Source organism: Panthera pardus, unplaced genomic scaffold, assembly GCF_024362965.1.
Source record: "Panthera pardus isolate Hobbes unplaced genomic scaffold, ASM2436296v1 HiC_scaffold_6, whole genome shotgun sequence".
NCBI classification, from domain to species: Eukaryota; Metazoa; Chordata; class Mammalia; order Carnivora; family Felidae; genus Panthera; species Panthera pardus.
The window spans coordinates 89,845,078-89,865,523 of NW_026526991.1; the positions used below are offsets into that span (position 1 = coordinate 89,845,078).

The window sequence follows — 20,446 nt, forward strand, 5'->3', positions numbered from 1 at the left end:
AGGGGAGGGTCAGAGAGAGAGGGAGACACAGAATCTGAAACAGGCTCCAGGTTCTGAACTGTCAGCACAGAGCCCGACGCAGGGCTCGAACTCATGGACTGCAAGATCATGACCTGAGCCGAAGTCGGACGCTTAACCGACTGAGCCACCCAGGTGCCCCGCAAGGTGTTTTTTATCCTTGAACAAGTTATGTAGCTTTTCAGAGGCTTTTTTTTTATGCATAAAGCTAATCCTTGCTTTGCAGAAAGGGGAGCCAGAGAGTTAACAGATTTAGCAAATGAATGTATAGGACACCCAATTAAACTTCAATTTAAGATAAGCAATAATTTTTAGTGTGTGTCGTAAATATTATGTAGGATATACTTACATTAGAGATGAAATTCAAATTTGGCTATGTTTTGTATTTTACCTGAAAACCCAAATTGCAGATGATCTTGGTACATACTACACACATTGTAAATCACAATGAAAGTATTGGTGCTCTAATGTTGTTCATAATGCTTATAATATTTCCATGACTGTTAAAGGTAACATAGTGTGATTGTTAAAAGTAGGATCTCTGGAGTCAGATTGCCCTATTCAAATTTCATTCTTCTACTAACAGCTTTGTGACCTTAAGCACATTCCTTAATGTCTCATTTTTCTTATCTGTAAAATGGGGATAATAATAGTGCCTAGGGGCAGAGCTGTCATACAGATTAAATGAGTTAATTTCAATGAAATGTTAAACATAGTGCCGGAAACCAGGAATATAAGCCCTGGATACATGCTACTTATGATTGTGGTGTAAAGTGAAAAACAGTCCCATTGTGCCCAAGACTAAGGGGTCTCCTTCGGCATGAGACTTTGAATGCTAAAGCCCAGATAGTCCAGGACCAACTGAGACACAGGGAAACAACTCACGTATATGAGAATACATAGTATTTAGTGCTGAGTAGTAATAGAAATCAATTATTAAGAGCAGTGATTATATTCTATATTTGCCAACTCTTGTCTTGAAAAACTCAAAGAAATCATTATAGGAGAATTTAAGGAGGTCAGAAGCTTAGTCAGGAGAACAGATTCTGAACAATTAATTCCCGAACAATTTGATAAGCAATATTAACAAAAAGTTTGGCGATCCAGAGAGTCTTAACTGACTCTAGCCAAGAATGGAGATTTAGAGAAGATATTTAAACTGGATATTGAGAGATGCCAAGAAGTTTTTCAGGAAAAAAGGGAAAAAGAGGATTTTAGTATCTTTATTTTTCTTAATTTTTTAAATGTTTATTCATGGGAGAGAGAGACAGAGAGGTGGGGGAAGGGGAAGAGAGACAGGGAGACACAGAATCCAAAGCAGGCTCCAAGGGCTGAGCTGTTAGCACAGAGCCTGACGTGGGGCTCAAACTCATGAACCGTGAGATTATGATCTGAGCTGAAGTTGGACGCTTAACCAACTGAGTCACCCAGGTGCCCCTTTAGTATCTTTAGACAGCAGGAAGATGCACTAGCACGTATGTTGGTATGGTGTCACCATGAGTGCATTGAGTGAACAGTAGAAAATGAGGATGAAAAAGCACAGGAAGGACCAAATGTGTAGGGCTTATATGGTTTTCTATTTATGTATGTATTTACTTATACAATGTAGAAAAATAAAATTTAAATTAAATATGAAAAATGATGCAAAAGGAAGGTACAGATAGGAAAGGTGGACCCAGGAAGGCAGGTGAGTATTCAGAATTCATACCACAAGGCTGTTAGAAGTCAGCTAAACATTTTTTTTTTTAATTTTTTTTAACGTTTTATTTATTTTTGAGACAGAGAGAGACAGAGCATGAACGGGGGAAGGGCAGAGAGAGAGGGAGACACAGAATCCAAAGCAGGCTCCAGGCTCCGAGCCATCAGCCCAGAGCCCGACACGGGGCTTGAACTCACAGACCACAAGATCGTGACCTGAGCTGAAGTCGGCCGCCTAACCGACTGAGCCACCCAGGCGCCCCTGAAGTCAGCTAAACTTTTGACCCCAAGTATATAAGTAGCCAAAGGGAAGTAATGACATTTAATGAATGTTTACTATATACCAGCCACTGTTCTTAACACTGTAAGTCTTCTGGTAGTTTTAAACAGCTTTGAATGTAGAAAAGATTTTTCAAAATTTTTCCTTGAAAAATTAAGTCACTTTACTAATTTTCAAATTAAAAAAAACATAAATTTCCTTAAGGTTTTTAAGTTTAACTTATATATCTTATATTATTTATAAATGTACCAAATTTTAGCAATGGCCTTCAGGAAGGGAAGGTCTTTAGTTACCGCCTTCCGAGTTAGAAACCTAACACCCTTAAACATTTGGAACTTCATTTATAAGTTGAGTATATTTTGAGTATATTCAACTTTCTTTTTAAGTAACTCAGTGGTCTGTCTTGACAGAGAACATTTTCTTATTATATCTACTACATAATACTGTAAATATTATAAATATGGTGCACTGTTTACAAAACTGTTTCATATGACTTATAAATGCAGTACCATTTCAACCTAAATGACAAAGCTATTTGATTACTTGGTTAATCTGTTATTCTAAAGGCCAGATTCTCTTAAATATTAAAAAAAAAAAAAACTAAGGTGGCATACATACAAATATAGTAATAACTACTACAGTTTAATTCTCTCAAATATTTCTACACCTAATTATAAATCTGAAAAATAAATAATACCTTCTCAAATGTACCCAATCCTGATAATGTTGCAACTTGGTGGTAATATGTGTGTATAGCGGGGTACGTGGTAATGGTACCATTTTCTCTATTTTTATAAATGTTTGAACATATTTATAATAAAAAATGAAAACGCTTTGTCATTAAAAAAGCAAACATGCTATCTTCCAAACAATCTTGGAACTAGCTTTCTAAGCAATTTTTGTGTTGCTTTCTTGGCTTTGATTAAGTTTTCTAAGCACCAGAGTGGATTCCTGGGTAGGATGCTGACCAGTTGAGACCTATTTTGTAATTTCTAGGTCAACAGCTTCCAACTGTGGGAATCTTTCAACCCATGTTCCTTAGATTCACATTAGAACTTACATAATTTTCCAGCCTGACACTGACATTCTGCTATATCCCCTCATTCCTGACCTCCCAGCTCCTTATCTGTCTGCATGCTGCTGTGTCACTTAAATAAGTTTTACTTTTCTCTGGATCTTAAAATATTTAAAGGACTTTCCTTCTGGCTCCATAACCACTGAACTTAAGAGAAATTCTGATTCACATAAATTCTTGCCCTAATTACTTGAAGATTTTAGTTAACAGGGTCACTTGTCACTCTCTCCAACATCATTTACATCACAATTTTTGGTGATTTCATTATCCATGAGATGAGTTTCTCAGTATCCTGGACTCTCAATTCCTTCACCTCTTTTTTCATGATGTTATCTTTAATATCAGTCAAACTCATGTTATATACTTGACCTCATTATTATCAGTGTTTGCAAATTCTCTTTCATTTCAATTTCAGGCATCTCATTCTCCACCCACCACCTCCTATTTTTCTAGTTCACTGCTTCTAGTAATCCTAATGCTTAAAATCTTTTTGTCTATGCAGACCTCTGTAATTCATCAGTTCTTTTAACTCTCCTCCCAACTTATGTCCTCACTTTTGTCCTTATACAAGTTTCATGGTTTATCACCATAAATTATAAATCATTATATTGTCTATCCTTTGCAAGTACCTTCAGTTCTCTTGCTTCCCTTGTTTCATGATATGCTATGGTAAACAACAATCCTGGTTAAATCCAACTCTCCACCTATTTTTTGGGCAAGAGGAAAAGCACACATCTTTCTAGTTGGCCCTACTTTAAATTTATAAGCAGTAATTTCAAGTGAGTCCACTGTCCTCAAACTCCCAACACCTTCTGCCCCGTTTAGAAGATGATTTTGTTTCCTTCACTACACAAGCAATTACCATGATGTCTCTCCACCTACCTATTCCCGTCTATTTTTCATTTCTTCCTGTTACTATTCCTGGACTCTGTGCCAATCCTCTTTTGCCATAGAACCTAATCCTATCATTACTCAACACCTTTGCATGAGAAATTTTCCTATTTTCTTTGGTCTTATCAATGTTACCCTCTCTATTTTTTTCCACCAACATACAAAAAAGCTGTTATTTCTCCCATCCTAAACAAACCAACCAACAAACAAAAAACAAAAAACAAAACAAAACTTCTGTCATGATTCCATTTTCTTCTTCAGCCACTACCCCGTATGTCTTTCCTTTTCCAGCATAACTCCAAAAGTTACTGTCTCTGACATGTCTCTGTTTCTTGAGTTTATTCCTACCAGACTTTCACCTCCACTCCACTGAAATTGCTTTTTCAATGACTTCCAGTGATCTTCATGGTGCTACTCAGATCTCAATATTACATGACCTATTAGCAGCATTTGACAAAGTTAATCATATTACTTTTAACCTTTCTTTAGTTTTTGGGATTCAATACTTTCTTGGTTCATCTTTTAGATCTCTGACTGCTTGTTTTTAGTCTTATTTTCTGTTTCTGCCTTATCTCTTTGGCTTTTAAATGTTGGCTTTACTCCAATACTTGGACTTTTTTTTCTTTCTCTCTGTTCTCATTCTTCTATGATATCACCTACTCTTATGCTTTTAAGCCCCATTTTGTGTTGGTATGATAATTCCTTCCTTTTTATTCTGTAGTCCAGATAAAGATGTTCAGTAGTAGTTATTCCAGATTTTCATAGATCCAAACTGATCTTTTGGTATCTTTTTCCCACCTCTAGAAACATGCCCTCCTGAAAATCTATTCTTTCAATTGTTTGGGCATCAGTCTTGGTATCATCATTTAATTGTTTCTCTTATGCCCCTCAGCAATCCATCAGAAAATTCCATTCACTTTACTTTTATGGATAAACCCAGAATTTAATGATTTTTCACTCCTTCTGCTACCATACACTGCCCTGAGCTACTATAACATTTTAGCTGGATTATTCCATTAGGCCTCCTAACTGGTTATCTCGTTCCTGCCATTGTTCTTCTTCAGTTGATCCTCAACACAGCAGCCAGAGTGGTTCTATTAAAACATAAACCAAATCACGACTTTTACCTTCCCAGAACTCTCTAATGACTTCCCATCTTACTTAAATTAAAGCCCAAAATTCTAATAACGGCATAGAAATTTTTACATAACCTGTCCTCCCCTTTCTCCCTTTCCCCTCTGACTTCATTTCCTATTATTTTACCCCTTGCTCAGGTTAATTCAGCTATACTGACTTCATTGTAGCCTCAGAAAACTACATTGGTTTCTCTCTAACACCCTAAATACACACCTCCATGCCTTTGAATATGCTATTTCCTCTTCCTCATATTCTCTTTCTTAGATACCTAACCATCCATTCAGATGGACCTCACTGAGGTCTTTTCCCAAATGCCACCTTTTTAATGAGGACTTTCCTTGGCCTTCTGTCTTAAAATTGCACCTCCCCATCCCTCATATTTATCATATTTCCTAATTGTTTCATTTTTCTCCATAGCTTTTATCAACATCTTATATCTTGTTTCTCTTAAAAGCTATACAAGGAAGGATAGGGATTTTTGTTTTATCCCTTGCTATATCCCTGAAGACCACAACATGGAATGTACTTAACAATTTTTGTTGAATGAGTAAACTCTTCCTCTGAGATAGGATCACAACTTGCAGGTGTAAGCCTGACACCTGGTTGGATTCTCTGAGTCACATGGCTATGTAACTCTACGGTCTCAAATCTTACACATTACATTAATTCTCACAACAATCTTCTAAAAATAAATGTTATTATTATCCTCATTTTAATGCCTGAGAAAACTGGTCTTATAAACGCTAAGCACTTTGCAAAAGTCAGACACCTAATAAATAATAGAACCAGAGTTTGCATTTAGGCACAGTGAAGTAGATTCTAAACTGTAAACTATTATTCTGTGAGTTAAGAAAGCCAACATTTTCATATATTAAAAACAAACTGGTTGCTTTGGAGAAACACAAATTTTTCTGACACTGATAATAAAATAAAATTTATTCCATTGGATATTTTATATAGAATAAGACTAATGAATTTGATCTTGATCTTATGAGCACTGCAGAATCATTGAATTGGGCAGATGAAATAATAAATAATAGTAGTATTAATCAGGAAATCATGATGTTCTGAGCTAAAGGTTTAAGTGGAGATGGAGAGTACTGACTCATGAGATTTTATAAGTGATTTGGTAGATATAGAGGGAGATGGAAGAAATTAGTTAAGATACATAAATGAATAGTTAGGAAACTTGCTAACTTAACTTTCGTAAAAGTTGGCATTGAGCTCTAGATTGAGCATGCATGTACAATAAAGTCAAAATGTGAAAGGGCTAATAGATTATATTTCTGAGTTTGAAACTCCAAATGAAGAGCCATTCCTAGTGATGAAAAGATTTAATATGAAGCCATGGAAAGTAGTTGTTGAAGTGTGAAGGAGCTAAAATTTATTGGTAAAATAGGATGTAAAGTGCTCTTGAGGCATTTTTTTAGCTGATTCATCCTTCCATTTAGAAATGAAACTGTCCAGAATGGTGGCAAGATGTGGGATGGTGAGAAATACTAGAAGTGTGTCCCAGAACTTTTCCCACTTACATGGTTTTTCCATTTACACTTAGATGAAATGTACATGAATTCGATCACAGAATTATAGATTTATGCCCACTTATCTGATAACTTACTTAAGTTGGGGAGTGCTAATTAAAACATTCTTAAACTATACTCCAACAAATAAAGTGCCATCATTTGATTAAAAAATAAAAAGAAGAAAGATAAAGAGAGAAAACAGAAGGAGAAACATCTGTTAAGACTAGGAACTGCACAAGGCATATTGCATAATTTTATGTCACTTCACTCAGAAAAATTTCAATTCTTCCAATTATTGATTTATTCAATGTATATGTACTGAGTAGCTATAGGTGTCAGGTCTCACGGTAGGTATTTTGGTAAGCATTTTATTCCATTTCCTCATTCATGAGGAAAAGAGATTCAGGAATTTTAAGTCAATTAACCAGAACCAGATCCCATAGCTGGGATCACTAGTTGCCTCAATACAAAACACCAAAACTGGTGGGTACAGTGCTATCCAGAGGTTGGGACACCAATTGGGCCTAAATATAATATATGTACAGAAACAACAAATGACTTCTTGAAGATAACCATCTCTACATATCCTAGGTAAAGGAAAGAGAAAGGAGAACTATACAATCATCATTTGTCATTAACAAATTGTCAGATGGGCAGGAATTGCCAGGTGTGACCTTGGAAGTGAAACTTGTATAAAAGTCAGGTTTATCATTATACCTAAAGAAAAAATTATCTCACTGTATTCACAAGCTCAGTAATAAGGTTTATTACAAGTATTTTATACCAAAGGGATACATCATTCAAAATTTAAAAATCTAGCTTAATAATGGAAAAATCCAAGATAGCCACCAATCACGAATCATGAATTCTGTCCTGGTTCATGAGATGTTTCAGTGAGTTTCTATTTTCTTCTTAGATGGTCTACAACGCTTTCCTAGTGTGGTAGGTTTAGCAACACAAGATCCATTCTCTTCCTGTGGTAAGGAGTTTGTTTGCTTGCTTATTTATTTATTTATTTATTTATCTGTAATAAGGTTTTTTTTTTTATTTCAATTCCAGTATAGTTAACATGCATTATTCTATTAGTTACAGGTGTACAATATGGTGATTCAACAGTTCTATACATCATACTCAGTGCTCATCATAAGTGTACTCTTAATCCCCTTCACCTACTTCACTTTTCCCCTACCCACCTCCCTTCTGATATGCTTTATTTTAAATGAGTACCCTCAATTAAAGTTATTTTTTTTCAATAAGAATATTTTTTACTTGAAGCATACTACAAAATGTGTGGTCCCCAAAGGGGTTCTTTAAGTTCTTTGTCTTTTAAGTTCCCAACTTCTTGCATGAGTACAATTTTGCATTTGTAGTTCATAGCCATAATCCTTTAAAATAACTAAAGAACTAATGAAAATTTTTACACAGATTTTCTTCTTCTGAATTGTGCTAGCAGACAAGTGAGTGATGTGAGTGAGACAGAAGGTGGCTGTTGAAATGTAAAAACATGTATCAACAGGCAATCTGTGAATGTTGCTAGATTCCTTTGTCAAATTTCTCTGAAACTAAATGCACATATTTTCAACCTTTTCTGACACTTAGAATGTTTCATGATACTTTGCTCAACAAGTCTCTAAACTAGTTTATACAGTGACTTTTCTGCTCCCACTTCCACCCATTTCAGATTCTATTATTAAACTTTAATTTTGAATTTGAATTGGAACAAAACAAAGAAAGAACAGTGGTAGGAATGAGGAGTCAAATGTCAAGAATCCAAGATCTAAATTCCATGTAATTATTAATTTGTGATACGACCTTGGGAACTGGGATTTTTTGGATACTTCTTATGCTTTCTAATTGATTAAAAATATATATCCTTTGGATATACCAAATATATATTAAAGATCTTAATAAACATGATCTCAGTTTAAGTTAACAATAACTCTGTTAGGCATAATTATAGTTCTTTTACAGATTATTAAAAAGATCAGGAGGTTAAGTAATTTTTCTAAGGCTATACAGCGAATAGACACCTGAGTTGGAATTTCTACTCAAGTATGTTTCTCCCCCCGCCAAAAGCATTATTCTGCTTTTTATTGTTTTTTGATATACCCTTCATAATATTTAAGCAGGTGGAAGGTCATAGTATATAGGGCACAGGGACAAATTTTGGCTATTCTACTTAATAGCATTGTACACTTAGCCTCTTTAAGTACTAATTTATTCCTCTGAAAGATGGACATGTTGGAGGTGTTGAGAATCGGTGAAATAATATGAAAAAGTGACTAGCATAGTATCTAGCATTAACTATATTATTTCTACCTGTCATGATAGGAACACTGAAGACACAGAGTTAGATGGTTAGAATTCTTAGTGATACTTTATAAGTCACAGCCACATTAGAGTTGATAAACTTTAGTATTCTGGTCTTTATAGCATAGAAAGAATAGTAAAATATTCCAAAGATTATCCAAGTCACTATCTTATCCTCAATTCAGTTCCTGAAGTTCCTTGGTCCTGGAAAGGGGTTCCCTGGACGATTAACACAACTATTTCCAAGAACAAATAATTGTGAAAGAATATGCTGAACTTGGGTTTACAACTCAAAGAGGATTTGAAAATCACTGAGTGTAATGTTTAAAATTAACTTGTTGAGACAGCAGAGTTGAAAAATAGACTCTAATATCTGTGGTAATTGCCTAAAATAGCTAGGAAGCTTAAAAAAAACACGTTGCTTAAACCATGTTTATTAGCATTTGCTTATATTTTCTATCTCTTTCACAAAAGAGCCATAAATTATGTATATAATAGGAACTCAATTAGAGAATAGATGAATGAAATAGTAGATGAATGAAATAGATGAATCAGAGAATAGATGAATGAAAGAGTAGATGACTAACATAAAACTCTCTCTTTCCTCAATATACTCATGCACTTTCTTGCATCTGTTCAAATTACTCTCACAACATTTAGTTACTGAAGCTGTAAATTAAGTGTTGTGAGATTTCAGAATCCTCAATCAATTTATGTTAGCAGTTTATTGAGCAGCATCCTCTCTAAAAGTGATAGTAAATTTTACTTGGAATAAAATAATAAAAGTCCCACCATTTTGGTAAATTAATGACATTCATGCCACCTTAGGAAACATCAGTACACAGTGCCCAATTTAAAAAGAAAGTGACATGTACATTAAGGTTCCTCCTTTTAACAATTTCAGATGACTAGACCTAAGCAACATATAATTATGTGGCATATCTGTCAAGAGTGGTTAGTGTTTCGGGCAGATTCTAGCAAAGACAAGCATTATTTGTGCAAGCTGTTCACTTGTCACTGGTCAAAAATGAATCATACATGTCAAAACAAAAGCAAGAATTCTAAGTTATTAAACGTGACAAGTATTTGATTAAAATATCCAAGTCTGGATTTTGTTGCACTAAAAGCAATACATGTGAAGTTCTTTAGACAAGGAAAAGCAAAATAATTGTCTTTCTCTTGTAACAACAACAATACAAATGAAATAGAAAATCGAGTTAAAAGAAAAGCGAGAAAAACCTCCATTCAACCTTTCCAAAGAATGATCTTTTGATGAACAAACATAGAAAATAAAATAGAGCCTGAAAATAAAGGACTTACCCACCAGCTGATACAAACAAAACAACAGCAAAAAACTATCAATCTTCCCAGTCCAAAAAAAAAAAAAAAAAAAAAAAAAAAAAGCAACTAACCAACCAACCAAAATAGGACAGGAACCAGCAAAAAGCAGAAACTGCTCAGTAATTTCCCAAAACTCATACAGTCTCAACATAGAAAATTATATTTTAAAAAGATAGTAAGTGGCTTTTTACTAACTTAAGATTTCCCCATAAAACACTTCTTATCAAATCACTAGGTATAACTTTTTATTTTTAATCAGGGTTTCAAGAAACAGCAGTTAAGTCAATATAAAGCACTTCACACTGTAGACCCAATCATTGGTCAACATGTGATAGCTCTTCAAAAACTCTTATTCCAAAGGATCATATTTATCGGTAAGTCATGTAACTCAACTTCCCCCAATTACAGAGAGCTAGGGAAGTTCATTTTTTTTTAAAAAAGAGCAAAAGTGATTATTAGAGTACCAATGGTCAACTTATACATTTAATATAATATGATTTTACTATAATATGACTCATTTAGTGTAATATGACATAATTATATGCTGTTTTAAGTACAGTAGTCAAGAAAAGTTAACCTGTAGGCAGTATAAATGTATGTGGCATAATAATTTTTAAATTCATTCAACAGTGTTTATTAAATACCAATTACATATGCTATGTGCAACGTTTGCTGTTAAGGATGGATGATTAAGGTAGGCTCTCACAATCCAGAAAGAGAACATAGGGTTTTATCTAAACTAAACCTAGTCTTCCCTTCATAACTGAAAAAGAATCAGATTTTGTTCAGATATCAAAATCTTCAGGGAAGATGATGAGTTTAGAGGTATATTATAAATATTCTAAACCAATTAAGTCAGTTTACCTGCTTGCCATCTAATCAGGTGATTGGCTCAGGATAACATGTGACCCAATTCTGGCAAATCTTAAAGGAACTCAACTCTGCTATGAAGTTTATAAGAAAATTTTTTTTATTGAGGAAGAATCGGCCCCTTTTCTTTTGCTACATGGTGTCACCTGTGGCAGTCTCCTTGTAACCATGATCTGGACTAAAAACAAGTAAACACATTGGAAATGAGAAACAAAAATATGCGAAGAAACTGGGTTTATGATAAAATTGGTTAGCTGCTGCAATAAAAAACTCTGGAACCACTCAACTAATGAACTTCTTGTTATATGAGATAATTAATTTTTCATATTGTTAAAGCCAGTTAAATCAGCATTTTATGTTACTTGCAGCCCAAAATATTTTAAAGAAAAGGTAAATGGTGAAGTAAGCAAAATATATAATATGCTAAGAACTATATCGGTAGTGGGTACAAGGGCTGAGACATCCTCAAAGAGGATAAAAAGTTGAGCTGAGTCCTAAAGGACTCTGTGTAACAACAGGACAACTGCATTTCAAGAAGAGAAATGCCATGTATAAAGCAATCAAGGCATGAAAGATCTCGGAAAATTTGAGTAACAACTAGAAGTCTATGTTTGGATGTAGAAAACCATACAAAATGGGGGTAGAAAGTAGGCAGAGCAGAAATTATGAAAATGTATTTCAAGGTCATATTTAGTTGGAATTACAGAATTATGCTAGCTATCTGTGTGTTACCCTGGAACGATACCCTACTTTATGAGTTCTGGATCAAATTGTATTACATAGAGATTATACCAAGAGCCATGTGGAGTATGGATGGGCTGGAGATAGGTAAGAACAGGAGGAGAGGGAGGAGGAGGGGAGGAGAAGGAGGAAGAGGAGGAGGAGGAGGAGGAGGAGGAGAAAGAGAAGGAGAAGAAGGAGAAGGGGAGGAGGAAGAGGAAGAAGAGAAGAAGAAGAAGAAGAAGAAGGAGAAGAAGAAGAAGAAGAAGAAGAAGAAGAAGAAGAAGAAGAAGAAGAAGAGGAGGAGGGGGAGGAGGAGGAGGAGGAGGAGGGAAAGGAGGGGGAGGAGGAAAAAAACAAACAAAAATTAGAAGGCCTTCTACTTGCAATAGTCCAAGTAGGTAATACTGGACTTGAGCTTGGTAAAAAGGCTTGAGCTAAGGTGCTAGGCATAGAAATGAAAAAGAGACAAATTTAAGACATTGTTAGGAGAAGCAATAGTTAGGTCTTAAGGACTAATTAAATGAGGAAGGTGATTGGATAATTGTTCTGTGTTGGATATCTTGGTAGTGGCTGTTAACCAGGATACTGAATATAAAAAACGAGGTTTGGACACAGTGTGGGCAAGGATTGAAAAAGAAAGGGAGCATAGGGATATTTAATTCAGTTTTGGACCTCTTGGGCTGAGACACCAGTTACCCAGCATAGCTACATAAAAAACTTAATAATGATCTGTCTAGATAAAATGGTTTAAAAATATACCCATATGTTAAATCAACTTGGAAATAGAGAATTGTTGGACAAAAGACATTTTTAGAGGATGTCTGCCAAAATGATGATTCTTAATCAGGTAGTTAGGCAATAGTCTTTTTTGTCTGTTGAGATTAATCTTAGTTTTTGAAAAGAAAGCCAATTAATATATATGAGGGTGCATACTGGTTTTCCTTCCATGTCCTCTTTCTCTTGGCCAAATTTCTTGATGGACAAATTTCTTGAGTCATCCACATTGTTTCACCTCCATGGCAGACAATGCTGTGGGTTTACCAGATCAAGCAGCATTTTGCTTCTGTACATAGCTAGATACTTGGTCCACTTTCTTATATTCTCTTGCATGTAGGTAGAGCCTTGTTACTGATTTTGGCCTATGAAATGTAGGCAAAAGTGGCATGCCTCTAGACCTGGCACCTGAAAATACTTTTGATATGATGCTCTGGTTTTCTCTCTTTTTTAAAAACTCTGGATATAGGTACAGGGAATCTGAGTGAGAACTCCAAACTCGGGGGACAACTGAACCATAAGATGGAAGCCCGGCAAGTACTATCAATGTGCTACTACATTCCCATTCTGTTACCAGTCCAGATCTTTCTCCTGCTTTTTAGGCTTCTATGTCTAATTGCTTACTGGGTTTTTTACTTAGAAGGAAACTAAAGATGAATTTTGCTTATATTTTATTATTGCCAAGTTCTGGACTGGAGCATGGGAATTTATTTTCTAACTCATTTAACTTGATGAAATGGGATGATTTGAATTGCATTAGCATATTGCTGGTTGCTTAAGTAAATAGTGTTTTTGAAAAAACTGAGTCTTGGTTTTTTATAATATAAAGTCCTGCTTTTATATAGTATGTATTAAACAATAAGTACAAACTGAGACTAAGAAAATTATTCAGAAATTGTTTTCTTATCACTCATGGCTTCATAGTAAAACTAAGAGAACAGATTTAATGTTTTAGGTATGAATCAGGAACCACATAAGAAAAATTCTGGGAAAAACCTACTGTTTCCTTCAAAACTCCTTCAAGTATACAGTGTTTTTGGAGCTTACTACACACACTTATTAATTAATATTATAATTGATAGTACTTGTGAGTCATGCTCATACCTAAAACTTCTGAGTATTAGATATAGAGATCTCAATTTACGATATTGTTTTCTTTTCAGTTTTGCTTTAAAGTTAAGGAAAAGCCACTCCTTTAGTATTTTAATGAGTACCTAATTATGGATAGAAAGACAAACAAACATTTTATGAATTCTTTGAGTTGTACTTTCTTTGAAAGTAGATATTGAATTGCCAAGAGACCTGAATTGGGTATTAGATGTCATTAAAAAAAGATATTTTAATCTCAATTCTTTAGCTAGCTAGATAATTGTAATTGGAAGAATCACTTGTTGAAATCCTTTACTGGGTAAAAAAAAACTGCTATAGCAGTTGATTTCTAAGGTTCCATTCGACTCCCAAATCCTATAACTCTATGAATATTTATTAGTCTATTTATTTTGGAAGCCAAATTCAAATATTATTAAAAGACAAAGACAATTACTAAACAGAATGCCTTTTTGTTGACCATATATTTTGTTAGCTAAATTAAGGCTGCAGTCTGATTGGGAAACAGTGAAAATTAAGCAGCATAGTGTTGTTTTTCAAGGACTTGCCCCAAATCTTTAGCATTAACGATGACAGAGGAAGACTGATATTATTATAGGGACACCAGATTACTATCTAAGGAAGCAGTGATACAATGGCAGTGTCTATTCTACTGAAAATTGTTGGAGAGTGGATTAGAAAGTTCAGTTCCCAAAGGCCAGATCTTGTCTAAGTTACAACATTTGAGGTCAGTATGTATGCACAAAATGTTCATTTTTATAGCTCTTGACTTTTTAAAAAAAACAAAATAGAAGAATTTGAAGGGGAAACAATTTAAACTATGGATAAATTTAAGGTTGACCTTTATTCCTGGCTATTGTATTGATTTGAGATAGAACTTTGTTTAAGATTCTAAAATTCTATTTTCATATGTATTTAATTAAAAAAAAATAACACAAATGGGGCACCTGGGTGGCTCAGTTGGTTCAGTGTCCGACCTCGGCTTACATCATGATCTCGCCGTTCCAGAGTTCAAACACCACATCGGGCTCTGTGCCGACAGCTCAGAGCCTGGAGCCTGTTTCAGATTCTGTGTCTCCCTTTCATTCTCTGTCCCTCCCCCGCTTGTGCTCTCTCTCTCTCTCAAAAATAAACATTAAAATAATAATAATATATAACACAAATGATATAAGATAATTTAAAATTACATTCTGTTTTTAAAATCTTTTTATTTAAAGAACTATATAAGACTTAACATAAAATAGAAATAAAATAGAAAAAAAAAACCCAGCTGTTCCTTTATTGTGCCTTAACTAGAAAATTATGCTAATGCATTTTACAGATTATAACATAAAACGTAAACTTTCTTAAAAATATCCATCACTTTTTTTCAGGTTGGTTGAGGTAAAGAATAGCTATTGTTAGCTTAGCAAATTGCTTTATTGGAGAGATTTTATCCTGTGTATACTTTTCTGAGAACAATACATGAAAGACAATTATAAGAGATCAATATTAAACGACAGCAAGCCATATCTCTACCTTATAAAAAAAAGTAAAGCAATAATTTATTATTCATTACATTGTAAAAGTAAAAGGTGAATTAGTAGTAATGTAATGATTCTAGAAAGTAAAGGACTGAGGCTTTAAAACCTTCTATTGATTCTGTATTATGCATGCTCTATTACACTGTGATAACTCCGTAAAGTACAGCTCTTTACTCTTTCTTCGGGGAGTGTTTCAGATACCAAAGTAGAGAGCACTTACCTCCTTTGTGTATACATTTGTATGCCTGTATCGATATTTAACTCTGACAGAATGGGAGTGCACGTTTAGGCTTTTTTATTTACTTGATGGCCAGCCCTGTCTCTCTACCTTGTCGTTACATTTTGGATGGATTACTGTAAGGTGGACAGAATTTGTTGTCAGATCTCTCCTTCTAGTTTCTTCCCACCACATAGCCTGTGAGCTTGTCTAGGCAAGGACTGTTCTGTTTTATCCTTAATAGTTCAACGGTGTCTAGTATCTCAATGTTTGTCACATAAATGAACAAATGCTAACCTAATTCATCACAAGCACTATGATCTGAACATATATACACATATATACATACACATTAGAAGAAAACTTCTGGGAGGGAACAATACTTAACCTAAAGGAATGACTCACTAATGATAAAATTTCAGGTATCAGGCGTGATATATTTAGGAGATGGGGTGAGAGGGACATGTGTGACTTCAAATCACATGATGCAACATCTCCACGTTATTTTGCTTTATTTAGAGTATTTCCTCCTTTGAGAAATTACCCCAAAATTCTAGAGGAGAAAAGTTTAGGACTGAGTGTTTAGAAAATGAATGGGTAGATTTTGCATCATTTCAATTTTATGAGTGGCAGATTAAAGCTCATAGGATTTGATCCTTCAATGCCGTTGCTGTCTTGGGAACCCCTTGTGGTGCCAGAAATACCATTGTCTTAAGTCATTCAGGACCAGCAGACACTGCTGAAACAACTTGTTCTTTGAGCCCTAATTCGTGACTTCCGCTCACACTCTCCCTTCAATCCAGTCTTGACTTTACTAGTGATAGGCATCAATCCCCTGAAATTGCCCTAGCCTTCCTTGCCAGCTCTGGTTTGACATCAAGTCTGACTGACTCCTCAAGCAGCCCTCTTCTGCCCCCTTCTGTCACAAGTCTGCATGTGCACAGCTGGACCCAGGCAAGTTAATCCCATTAATTCATTCAATAATAATTTATTGAATATTTTCAAACACCATGTACCATACTAGCAAAGATTAGTATGAGTACTGTATAGAAACAAAATTGCTGCACTTAGAGTTTGAAAATGGGAGCTTCACCTCAGGCTTTCCCTATACTTTGAAGGGAACACTTTCAGATTTTTGTAACATGTGACTTAAGTAACAATTTATAAGGGATCCATGTTATAAAATGGTTCCCCACCACACAGATTTGGATTCAAACTGGTTCTCTCTCTCGGGGCTTATTCAGTCAGACTTAAGAGTATGAAAGATGGCAGCGTTGCTGCGCAATTTACGACAGATCCTATAGCATACTGATTCTCTAATTAAAAAACAAAAACAACATATATTTTAAAATCTTTACCTTAAACAGAGAAATGCTCATCTTAGGTCAGGTGATAGAGCTATGTAAGAGATACGGAGTTACAGGGCTTGGTAAACAATTGGACATGTTAGTGAGGAACAGGGAAGATCCAAGCCCTGGGTGAGCAGGGCAAGGTGTTGAGTTCCATGTTGAACATGCTGAATCTGAGGAAGTGAGAGCTCATCCAAGTGAAAAATAAAATCATTAAATTGTATGGATTTATTTGTTTAAGTGTATCATGGAGGGTCTGAGCTGCATCTTTAACACTTTAACTCAAACATTCTATATACAAATATTCCCTAAGCTTGATGCTAGGTGCAAGGTATTTTTTTAAACTCCAGGCCATGTTTTAAATATGATTAATATTATTTCATGCTTAGGATATTTTTCCTGATACTTTTTAAATTTAAGGTTTAAAAGGATGTAGGGATTTTAAAATCTCCCTCCTTGTTTTCATTTTCCTCTTCCCATATTCTTACAAATTAAGCACTCAAGAATAAACATTTCATTTGTAATTTATGTTCTTTTCTATTCCTTCTATATTACTCTCTTTTTGAATCAGTGAGAGGTGAAATGGGCTTTGTTTTTTGTCTTTCTTTTCTTCATTAGGGTGAGAATTATACAGAGAAAGACCTTCCTCACAATTCTTTGGAAAGAGTGACATAATTAAATTTATTGTGAACTTCCAAGTATGACACTGATTTACAACTTTGTTTGCATTCACTGTTGCCTTTCAAATGACTCCAATTTTCATGCTACTTTAGCAAATGAAGGACTTACTTTGGGGGCACATGTATTACAACAATCATTACTCTAGTAGAGAAGTCCTTAATATTTTATTCTACTTTTTAAAGATATCTTTTTGAATTATATTTTAAATACATATTATATTTTGGTTCAAATATTTAAATCAAGATCATTATCAGGTCATGTCACTTTTTAACATGCTTTAATTTTCATAAACACATGTCAAAAAAAGTGAAAAGCACAAAAAATAAGTGAAGTTTTAAAGGAAATAACCACTGAGTTTGACTGAGTTCTAGTTTTACTATGAGAGCAGAGGACCACCAAGTGTATCTACTTAACTTCCCCTAGCTAGGTAGCAGCTGATTGAAAAACTGAGGAGCGTAAGACTTCATTTAGAGCTTGATCTAAGAGTCTATTCAGTGACTGGCCCAGTGCTGGTCATGTGTGTGATGCCTCACTCTACTGACATAGTAGAGGAAAATGTTCTGCTTTTTATATTAGGTATTTAAAATAAAAATGAACATCAGAATAAACACTGGTGGTTGATAGTTTCTTGTATCTCTACTTTGCTATGAAATGCTTGAGTTATTTTCATGGGAAGAGTGGTGTCAATATGGGTAACATTCCTCGAAGCAGAAAAACATACTCAAAAGTTAGACTTTTTTTCTACTAATTAAAGTTCTTCACTAGCAATTGAAGCTAGTAAATGATGCCTGCCATACATATGTGAGGACAAAAGATAGGTCTATTTAATTTGTGGATCATTGATATTTGTAATTAAAAGTTTTACTATGAAGGTGAGTCCACAAGTTTAGTAATAAAAGTAGGAAGTATGGCATCCAATGAACATCGTGTTCAATAGGATCAAGAATAGGTGATAATGGAAGAAGATAATGGAGGATAATATCTCTTAAGTTTTATTTCTCCACTAACAACATTCAAAATTTATGTTTGGAGAAAAGTTGAGTACCCTAGGGATTTGCAACACCAAGTATATGTTAGCCTTCACTATTTACCACTGAATGGTACAAAAATTACTTTTAAAGCACATATTCTTCCCAAACATCCACTATCTCATAAGTAGATTTTATACTGAAATCTTCAATGAATAGATATGACCACAAATAGCACAGGTGATTTAAAACTACAGGAAAGCTATCATCCAGATTTAAAATTCTGATTGGATGTAAACAGAAGCAACTGTACAAAGGGGAGAATTTGAAGACAATGACAGTTAAATTATACTCATAAATAAAAATAACCTTGACAAACACTCAACTTTGGCAGAGTTTTAAGTAGAGGTTTATATCAATGACAAGGGAAGAAATCTTCCACTTCTTCCAAAGCTCTATGGAGAGAAATTGACAATTAAAAAAAAAGTCATCTTGTCCTATTTTAGTTAATCTTACCAGTAAAGACGATGGGCAATCTGGATGCTTTGCAATGAACGGTGCAATAGGAGTTGTACTAGAGGACTTTCAAGGTTCCATTCAAACTTGGCAGCCTGAAGTAAGAGATATAATTACTTACTTCTCTTCTCAGCAGCAAAATTATAGCAGACTACAAAGGGACTTAAGAGGCTTAAGAAAAGACAAGGGGAAACAGCATAAACATCCTAACAAAATGTTAATATCATATTTGATAACCTTATTAGCTGGTGTATAATAACATAAAACACACATCACACAATTTGGATTTGTGTAGTCTCTTTCTTATTTATGCTTTAGTATCACAGGATAATAAATAGAGCAGATGGTTGGTTGATGGAGTTCAACCATGCCTAGGAGAATCCTGGAACCCACAAAAGTAAATAATATCATGATTAGTGTCCTAGATATAAAAATGTCACTATTAAACAATAGATATTTGTCTTCTTTGGGGAATGAAATTAATCCATATTCAAAGCCTTAGCTGAAATCACCAATGGATATGTCAGTATTAACCTGCAGAACTTGACACGTTACTTAGAGGTTTCAAAGCTGATTGTTGCCACCCTAAGCCACCCATCCCCCAATCCTTTCCCTCATCTCCACTCTGAACAGCTCTTTAGGAGTTTCTAGGATTCCCAACCTGGTGGAAAATACAGACAGCAATGGCAGCCCCTAATATCCTGTGGACCTAATTCAGACTTCCACCTGTACTCTGCAGGGACCTCACTATCAGTACGCAGTACAGTACCTGGGCCCCATCATCATCCTAGAAATTCAAATATGTTGTGAAAGTGAAAACCAGGCTCTCTTGATAAAAGTTTCCATCCCTGCTTAAGAGGCAAGGCTTCTATCTTTAGCTGCTCTATAGCCATTTAAGTCACACACACACACACAGACACTCATACACAGAATTTAAGCCAGATTACATACTATAGTGCAGAATTTAAGCCAGGTCCTATACTATAGTACAGACAACAGATGAAAGTGGGCACAACATGCATTCAGATACACACCGGAAGAAATACCTCCATATGCTGACCATACTCAAGGATGAGAAAGTTTATAAATTCCTAAGGTATAAGAGTGCCAAAGATGATTTCAGCAAATTTGCATAAACTCTTGATGCTGTCTGAATGTATAAAGACCATAATGTATGTTGTCTTAAACTGCAACTATGGCTTTCTTTCACTTACTTGCTAATACTGGGCTGACTAGGTCATAAGTTGTGTTTATGACCAAATCGTATATCATATAAGCACATGAGCAAGAGAGGTGTCTTGGAATTTACTTCCATGCTTTTCTTTTTAGATTTCCCAATTACAAATAGGAGGGAGGCAGGCAATATTTCTGGTGCACACTGCATTATTATGAAATGTTCTTGGAACCTACCCACATGGTGTTGACCTGTGGTTTGCAGTAACTTC

General features: G+C 34.8%; 1 protein-coding gene across 3 annotated transcripts in view; it reads right to left on the minus strand.

Annotated features, from left to right (window-relative positions):
* PIK3C2G (phosphatidylinositol-4-phosphate 3-kinase catalytic subunit type 2 gamma) overlaps positions 1–20,446 on the minus strand; it is a 350,214-nt gene that overhangs the window by 172,833 nt on the left and 156,935 nt on the right. For all 3 annotated transcript variants that reach the window (XM_019452113.2, XM_019452112.2, XM_053894931.1), the window contains one exon: positions 19,002–19,096. In XM_019452113.2, the coding sequence (XP_019307658.2) occupies positions 19,002–19,096 (95 nt within the window). The remainder of the gene's footprint in view (positions 1–19,001; positions 19,097–20,446) is intronic.